The sequence below is a fragment of the Solea senegalensis genome, linkage group LG11 (genome assembly GCF_019176455.1).
Source record: "Solea senegalensis isolate Sse05_10M linkage group LG11, IFAPA_SoseM_1, whole genome shotgun sequence".
NCBI lineage: Eukaryota > Metazoa > Chordata > Actinopteri > Pleuronectiformes > Soleidae > Solea > Solea senegalensis.
Window position 1 is genome coordinate 9,601,348 of NC_058031.1, and position 9,577 is coordinate 9,610,924.

At 39.1% G+C, this 9,577-nt stretch overlaps 1 protein-coding gene across 1 annotated transcript; it reads right to left on the reverse strand.

Annotated features, from left to right (window-relative positions):
* Positions 1-331: 331 nt before the first annotated feature.
* tmem81 (transmembrane protein 81) lies at positions 332-9,130 on the reverse strand. The gene is made up of 6 exons (XM_044037538.1): positions 9,071-9,130; positions 2,018-2,194; positions 1,774-1,919; positions 1,213-1,328; positions 575-774; positions 332-430 (listed from the first exon to the last, which is right to left on the reverse strand). Exons 1-6 carry the CDS (start codon positions 9,128-9,130, stop codon positions 332-334), a joined length of 798 nt encoding a protein of 265 aa, XP_043893473.1.
* Between the last annotated feature and the right edge of the window lie 447 nt (positions 9,131-9,577).

Consider the following 9,577-nt stretch of genomic DNA (forward strand, 5'->3'; position numbering starts at 1 on the left):
AAGTAGATGAGGACAGTTGGTGTAACAGAAGAGGAAACAAGGGTAGGGCAAAATGGAGGTAAACGATCCACTCTGGCAACCCCTAAAAGGAGAAGCTGAAAGAATACGGTAAAACCAGTGTTTGTCCGACTATTTAATGTTGCTAAATATCTGCAGTGAAAATGTCTATTTCAGGACTATTCAGGATCAGGATTATTCAAGACATCTTGCTAATATAAACCAACATTTAGTCACGTCATCTGAATCCAGTGAAAACTTTGGACTTTAGCATTGTACAGATATCACATCACAATGTGGGGCACAAATTAAACTGCAATAGCTGTAAAAGCAGCTACACTACTACTCCCCCCTGCTGTCGCCTCCTCACTGCCCAGCAGAGGCCCAGTATGAGTCCCGCAACAGCACCCGCGAGGCTCGGTGGGATCAGCACCTGTGTGTTCAGATACGACAAACGCACAGCTGATGAGTAATGGTCAATGTTTTTGCATTAACAACAAAAGAACACATATGCGAGTGTGATGAAAATGCTGTACTGTGTTATTTTAACATGTGTAATAATAATTATAAACAGTACCATGTAAAGGATCATCCACTGGTCCTGCCGGTAAGACACAGTCTGGTTCTGCTGGTTCTGCTCGTTTGGAGTTGACTCCCACTTGGTGAGAGTGCCTTCATAGTCCAGATTGAGCACCTCAGTGGGTAAAACCCGGATGCCCCAGTAGACCCTCTTTACCCGGCGATATTTAGCGTCTTGTACCATACAACGGTAAGTACCTGAAAATGACACAAGGCAGTGCCACTTGTGTCTTTGTATTTATATTAATATGTATTATATTTTTATAGAATAGTGAAACAGATACATGTTAAAAATATATATATATATATATATATATATATATATAAATACAAAAGGCTCATTCTGGAGTAATGAACAACAACAATTCATACAATGAGGTGACAACAAATTAAGTATAATCCTAGGTTTCAGCCAAATTAAAATAATTTCACCCAACCTTTACACAGCTGACCTTTAATACTAATAGTTTGTTATTGAGGTGATGTAGCTCCATGGTAACAGCAAGGCAAAGGCTGCATCAGCATTCCCTTTACATGTCCTTTATACCCAGTCTTTGTCGGAAAATCATTGTGTGTTTGGATGTTCAGTTGTCATATTGAACAATGTCTCATGTGTTCGTGCACAGGTGTGTTTACCTGCGTCCTCCTCTCTGACCGGGTCCAGAATCACTTTGTCCAGCTGAGGCGCTTTCCAATGAGCAAACAGAGTGTCATCGGAGGTGATGATTCCATGTGCGTAACGCCACAGCACCCTAAACCATGAGCCAAAAAATACATTCATTTCACTACTTTGTTCCTCCAGACTGTGGTGATCACATTTAACAATGCTGAGAATCTAATAATTGCAATTACAAAAACAAAGGCTTTGGACAGTTATTACAAATACTGTTGGAAATGATACACACTGATGATGTTGAGGCAATGTTGGAGTAGAAACCACTGGCCACTGGATTAAAGAGATTCACTGCTTGGCAATTACTGATTTAATATGATGAAAATGAAATTGAGATGATGATGCATCTGAAGGGTTTTTTGCTTAATAAACTATTTCACTGAGTGTGTTGATGAGAGCTGTGAGAGCTTAACCGTGAGCTGAACTCTGCAAAATCGTACTCTTTTTTTAAACAGGAGACATTTTATGTTTTAGTCTCGTTTTCAGTCAAGAGAATGAGAAGAAAGCCTGCCCTCCTCCCTTACCGCCAGGAAAAATACCCCATCGCCTCCATGACTTCTCCTAGACAGTCAAGCTCCACTTTCTCTCCTGAAGTCACAGTCATCGTCCTGAGGCCGCACTGCCAAGACTCCAAACACTTCACCTTGCGGACACGGCACACCTTTGACACCTTCAATTTAGCCATTTCGACAATATTTTCATTACAGTATGTCCCTGTGACATTCATCAGACATTTAGTTTTACATGATTGTGATGTCACTGTGATACCTGTGATGTCCTGTTTGTTCTCCTCCCACTTTCTTCCATGTCTTTCTTACTGTCATTCAGACAACACATGGTCTGAGTGGTAAGCCCCACCCCACAGGTGGCGCTGCAGGGGGAGCTGCGGACAATAACCTCCACTTGCACGTCATCCGCGTCCTCCAACTCAACTGAGCTCAGAGGCTGGATAAGCAGGAAGAAGAGGAGGAGAGGAAGGCAAAGTCCCACTGATGGATGCTGCATTTCAAAGTGAGATGATAAAGCTGTAGAAAAGATTTTTTGGTCAATCCAAAAAGTATTAATGTCAATATTATAATATGGTTATTATCAATTTTAATTCATAAACATATTGCTGTGAAGGCATTACACTTCACCTGTGGTCATTCTCCTTGCCAGGCTAAAACTGGATACTACTTTAAAAATAACATGCTATTACTGCAATACACATTTCTGTAGAACCACACAATTACCATTGTTGTGACCAAAATGGAAACTGAATTAGAAATAAGATGGAATTACCATAATATTACTTCCCTATTACATAAATACCATTATACTATCACCGTGTTGTTACTGGACTGTAATGTAAAGTGTTGCTGCATTGGTATTTGTTAAATTATGGTTTCACATGAATGTAGACATTTTGTTCATCAGTTATACTGAAATGAACAACAAATATATCTTTTTTTAAGCAGAATTCTTCATTCTTCAACTCTAAAAACTGTTGAAAATGTGGTTGACTTTGTAAAGTTGCTAATAGTATGCTAAATATTTGCATAACCAGCAGACACAATACCTTTCAGTCTCATTTGTAATTGTGACTTCACTCAATTAGTTACCCATTTACTTTCGAAAGTTTCTGATATAATTAAGTAAGATTTGCATTTCTGGAAGTATCTACCCTAGTTTGCCTTTGATGCATGGAGTGTGCATTGCACAGATCAAAGGTAGCTGAAACTACCCACCATGGTCGCCCTGGCAACCCATGTTTAGATCAGTGGTAGATAAAGTTGGGATGGGGTCCATCTCATTCATTTAACATGGGTTAAAGATTTCATGGGTGAAACTAGTTGATTACTTGGAGTAACTGGAGATACTAACTACTCCCACTGTTAGTCATGCATTCACACTAAAGACGATGGTTTTGTGAACACTTGTTTAAACATTTTTTAAAAAATGAGGGTCCAACACATTTTGAAAATAGTCTTCATTGGTCATTTTCCGTTTACACTTAATCTAATTAAATGGTAAATTAAAGGTTTTCTATAAACTGTGATTCCAAACCGCTTGCTGATGTTGCAGTTCATAATGTGACCACTAGATGTAAGACATAACACAGAAAGAACGTTTGGTTGCAGATTTTAAAAAACATTTTTGAAGCAAACATAGTTGGCAAAATTTGTGTACCAGCCACTGACAACCATAACAAAGATAGTAAATAAATTAAAATGTACATAACCATTTAGTGGACATGTATTTATTTATTCAGTTATTATTATTATTACCATTATCATTATTATTATTAATATTAGTATGTATTACTTATTATTCAGACAACCTGATTGAAATGCGTACTGAACAGGCATTGTAACTGAACACTAAACGCTTGAGTGAGTATGTAAAGATGAATAATACTGTAGTTATAGACACATGAGTCATACTGCAACGTTAGTATTTCATCATGGAGGGACACAAAGATGAGTCAACTTCAGTGTGGGAGGATTGTAATTTGTTCAGTAGCCAGTAACAGTGGCCCAGTTGGCAGACCACTAAAACTGGAGATGGTTAACAACACCACATGTCTCAGCATGTGTGTTCGAGAGCGAGAGAGAGAAATTAACAATGAGGATGAGGAGGTGGAATGAAACAGAAGAGGGTATGACGTGGTGGAGGAGGTAGGATAATTATTCCAGAATGAAGTAGGTCAGAGAGAGGAAGAGGAGGAGTGACCATTTAGCTCACTGAGATTTATTTACATCCGTTTTGGACAAATTTGTGCCATCAGTGCCAGCGGAAGTTGTGGTGCATCACATAGGGGATCATTAATCAACTTTTATCAAGTGGGGGACTGATTATGCATGAACCTGTAGTTAGTCAGGATATTTGCATTGCAGCGTTTTACTTTATAATTGTGATCCCTGGCAGTCTACACAGGTATTACAACTTGATGTCCCACAACAGAAGACATCAAGTCATAATGTACTAATGAATATTGGAGTACTCTGTTAATGAATACAAATGTACTTATGTGTCATTCATTCTTGTTGATTTCAGCGCAGCAAGAGAAATAGAAATAGAATTGTTTAGACACACTGGAAAATACTGCACAGCCAGGACATTATACAAGATGAGACAGTGCTTTAATAATTCAGTAGAGCTGTGATGATCTGAAGCTTTAATGGTGTTCTCACAATGAATTGATGCACATTTTATCATAATTTAAAACACAATGGTCCCTTAAGGAACCTTCTGTTGGCTGACTGCAATGTAAGCACCACTGCTTCCATGTTAACAGATGGAACATGGGGCAAAAAAAAAAAACGACCCATGGGCTAATATCTTTCTGATAATTTTGGCTTTAATCAATGGCAGTAATAAAAAAATAAACAGTACATCTCCAGTTCCTTCCCTTCCACTACACAAAAACAATCTTGCACTGGTGTTTCACCCCATATTGATCCCATCAAATCACACATCCAAACTTCTCACTTGAACATACATCATTGTGATAAGCCTTCAAAGCAAATGTCAAATATTAATTTGACATTAGGTGCTGACTGTTTGACCTATACTGCAGCCAGCCACCAGGAGGTGATCAAATGATATTCTGGAGCTGCCGTGGCATCTGACTCTTGTGCAAAACAATAATCTGCTAATTTAGCTTACTAACTTTCTTGTTTGTTCAAGTTCATTTCAAATTTTGTAAGATGATTGTATTTGTGGTGTGCTCAAATGTGTACAAGGGGAAAGGGCTATAATAGTATTTCTTGGGGCCAATTTTGTAATATGTGGTGTACAGTGTGACTGACATCAACCATAATATACTGTAAACGTGTGTATTATTGTGTTTTAACAATGAAAAGCAAGAGATAACCAAAGTCAGCACAGCATGAAGGTGTGGCTGATGTCAATTAACTTTTTATAATGCATGGTTACACTTCCACCGAGTAAAACATGTACATCAGAATGCTGCTAGCCACAAAGGACAGAATTCTTTGAGTTATGTATGTCTAGGAAATATTTTATTTGGCACAACAAGGGAGGAGCTTACATGTAAAGAAAGTACAGTGAGTTAAGAATGGAATCCTGAACAAATGATCAGGATCAATGAAAAACAAAGACATACTGTGGTAAAGTAAATTCCCGGTGAGTTGTGTCCAAGGAAACAATTTTGCTCATGTGCCTCATATATCACATTTCCTGACAACAGTTTTTGACTTTGAGCTGTTGCTATACTTTTTTTCAGCTGAAACATCTCACATGCTGAGGCATCGCGAGGGAAAGCAATGACAGAGCACAGGTATATGCAACAACATTTAGTACACAGTGCATTTAGTGCATTACACCTCTCAGTGATACAAATGTATTGATATTTTTATTCGCTTTTCTCCCAGAATAGAGATCTATTTTACCACCTAACCTGCATACCCAGTGAGAGTAAACCTTGTGCTACTGTCTTATTGACAGGTAATCTCTGGAGAAAGTAGACAAGGCCCTCAGCAAATATATTCTCAGCAAACTGTTAACATTTGAGTGACAGTGAAGTAGACACTGAGGACGAGGAGGAGAAAGAGGCATTAGGAGCAGAAGGAGCAGGGGAAGGTGTGCGTTTGGTTGTTTAAGGGAAGGCCTCAGTGTGAGAACGAGGTGTGGAGCGTGATCAGTGCAGCCGCCAAGGCCAAGGAACGACACAGTCAGGCACATGGTGTCCCTGTGCTTTCATTCAGGGGTGTGTTTGTGTGCATCTGCTGTGTATCCCAGTAAGGCAAATGGTGTGCGGGAGCTGTTTGTCTGTGTGCATCATAGACACATGGATACGCATGTGCCGTGTAGAAATCACACATGCAAAACACATGTCTGATTTGTCATCATGCACATTTGACAGCAGAGCAGAGAAAGTCAGAACTTATTACCCCTGATATTAAGCAATACAAAATAATTACTTGAATGGAATGAAATGCATATTATTTGGTGCATGATGCTGTACTATTATTGTGCAGTTACATTATAGTGCCGTCATTAATCAACCTGTTGAGCAAATACTGCAAGGCTGTGATGTTCTCAACATAGACCAGAACAGCAAAATGTCCCACAAACATAAGATGACACAGTGTGTCCAGTCATCAGAGACTGATGAAGAAACAACAAAATAACAAGAAATAATGAGATTTATTTGTTGAACAAATGTAACAAAGCAGTTTGAAGATGAGTCAGTAGATCCATTTTGTATATCAGCATGGGTTTTCTGTCTCTTTGCACAATGTGTAGGTTTCTATTTTTGTGTTGGAGGAAGGCAAGTGTCCAATTTGGCTGTGACTCAGCCATCCACATGCACTACCCCTGAAAAAAATGACTATAACTTTGCTGCCTGGAGCTTCTGTTACTCTATTTTTAAGTTACCACACAATAAGTGTGTGACTGTTCTGGGCAGATCATTCCAGAACATCTCAGTTTGGGAACCTTCTGTTCGGTGTTGATCTTAAAACAAACACTCAATGAATTCTTACCTGACAAATTTATACGTCTTGTTTCAGGTACAAAACAAAACAAAACAACTATGTCCTCCACAAGTGGCCCATAGATGAATACTTTCTCTTAGGTAGTGCAATTGGTTTTGGGACACAGAGAACCCCAAAGAACACATGCATGCAGCATGGCAGGACACCTATGAGAAGAATGGGCCCTCCTGAAAACGATGAGCCTTGTCAGTCTGTTACAAACGGTGATGTATTCTCACTTTGGACTTGAAAACATGAGCCGTTTCCCAATTATTTGCCTGAATAATTTTTTAATTTCTAAGTTTTTATAATATAACAAACTGGGATAGGCATTTAAAGTGGACACTCTAAATTGACCGTAGCAGAGAGAGAGAGTGGCACAGCACCCCCCGCGAACGTCCTGTGGAGGATAAAGTGGTAGAAAAAGGATGGTATGATAGGATAGGCATTGAACAATCAAGGCATTTTAGATCTACTACTACTCTGATCTACTTTCTAAACTACCTTATATGGCAGATGACGTGTTCACCAAAGTTCACTCGGCTCCATCTTGCAGCCATTTGGGGAACTAGCGGTGGTTTAAATGTTAAACATCCATATTCATGAAACAAATGTGTCTCATTTTGTCAGGGAAGCATTAGCATAGACAGGAAACACTTGAAATTTCATGTGGCCGAATGACCTTCACCATGTGTTTAGACCATAATGTTTTCCAACAGAATGGCTGATGACAGTGTGGCCTGGCATGATGATGAGTCTGTCTCTATTCCCAGCCTTGATTCTTACCATCCGTGACGTTTGAAAGTAGCAGCGTAGGAGGCCTCCCAACTGTGCAGGGGCTGACTGACTGAGGACCCCCCTTTATTTCAAGGCTGTCTTTCACTGTAAGCTAGAAAGCCAAGCTCTTGTGTCATAATAATATCCCATGTTGCAGTTCTCAAAAAATGTGTAATCCACCCTAACTGAAACACCAGTTTTTATTATTTATTAAAAAAAGAGAAAAAAAGAATGGTACACTGCAGGGGTACTAAAACGTTCATCACAGACGTAAATTACAACGCTTCGTCATAAAATAATACCTTGTATATTCTACCCAGCGCAGTCTGACGAAAGAATTTGCTGTTTTGGCAGAAGTAATCTCACAGGTCCTTGAGGCAAGACGTCAGCCTCTCCAGCAGCACCTTCAGGGTTTGCTCAACCCCCCACCCACACACACTTGAGTAACGCAAGTAAACAAAAAAAACTGCATCACACACCACGTTAGATTTTTATGAGTGAACTAAATGATGACGATGTCTGACAGAAAACTCAGTATCTGGGTCGCTCTGAATGTACTTTGATGAAGGCCGCACAAGTTAATGCTTATCTTCTTCCTAATGGAAGTGAAATGAGGCAGTGGAGCACATGCTGTTGTCTATTTTATTCTGCTTCAACAAACATTTCGATTTGCCTTTTATTTGCTTGTGTATTTATTTATGATAAGGATTAGCATCTGCTCACGTTTTTTGTGAATGAGGAACAAAACACATTAAATATGACAAAAAGTCTGATGATTATTCATAGGGGTTGGCATTACATGAACAAGTGACGCTGAGATAAGAATGGCAAATGCAGCAAGACTCTTTATGGGGCTCTTCAACTGGATCTTCAGCAATCTGTTTACAGGGAGTCACTTGCCAAAAATGTATATAGATATAAATACTTTGACAGGATATGATGACATCATTGTGTATGGCTTTATCCTCCACATGAGGCTAGCAGGGGGGCTGGAGCCAATCCCAGCTGACAAAGGGTGAACGGTGGGGTACATCCTGGACAGGCCACCAGTCCATCCCACGGCAAACAAATAGAGACAAACAACCATTTTGTCTAAAATTCACACCTATGGTCCCATTATGAGTGTCCAATTAACCTAATAACCAAACTGGGTGTTTTTTTAATTAATAGATTAATTTTGCATCATAAATATGTGTTTACTATATATTGATCCATATCAAAACAAACACTTTTATTTGGAATTTGTGTGAAATATCATGACATATATTGCAATATCCTGATGAATTTTAGGCTCACGCTGCCTTTTCCCAACAAGTTGGACTGTTTTTTCCTTTTTTTTTTTTAAGTTTGTTTTTCAGTGGTATGTAACACAGTATGTAATTCGCCCTACAATGTAATTTTTAATTCAAAACATGAATAAAACGTGAAAAAATATAATACTTTGAGGTGAACATAATCTTATTCACCCTATATTTCGAAAACTGTGAGTGAAAAGTCGATTTTTTTCTAAAATCTTCTTTCTGTAAAGATAACATAAGCTAAAACTGCCCAATGCTTTTCATACTTTGATTGCCTCTCGGTTGCTGTCACTTGTTGCCGTGTGAATGAACTTCCGCATCTCCATGCCTCATAAACGTGACCCGGCATAGTACATGTGAAGATACGGCGACCAATGGGAACAGCCGAGTGGAAGCACGTCGCCGTTCCCGTTCATCTCGGGACTGGTGTTACGTTCACTGTCTAGTGTAATGTCGAATAATGTGAGTTTAACTGATGTATGGCTGCGTTTAAAGGGGTCAGTCGACTGGAAAATGCAATCACTCCACCTTGTTTTTGACGTGGGTCATGTTTGCAGTGTCATTACAGAAAAATGGGTTTAAAAAATCACAGAATTGCGAGGTAAATCGACAAAAATGGTCAAAAGACAGACGATATTCTGATATGTACAGTCTCCGTGTTGCTTTTAAAATAATATCAAACGTAGTAATTGTTGTCTTTAGTGATATTAATGATATTAAACCCTACCACGGCGTGGACCGTGGGAATATGTTTATCAAGAGAATAATCAGTC

Bases quoted from the DNA above. Each gene is read 5' to 3' on its own strand.
- tmem81 (XM_044037538.1), bottom strand. From the start codon at position 9,130: ATGGAGATGCGGAAGTTCATTCACACGGCAACAAGTGACAGCAACCGA. The intron at 775-1,212 runs GTAAACACACCT...TGTCATTTTCAG, and splicing joins GGTCAGAGAGGAGGACGCAG to GTACTTACCGTTGTATGGTA. The intron at 431-574 runs GTACTGTTTATA...CTGAACACACAG, and splicing joins AGTGGATGATCCTTTACATG to GTGCTGATCCCACCGAGCCT.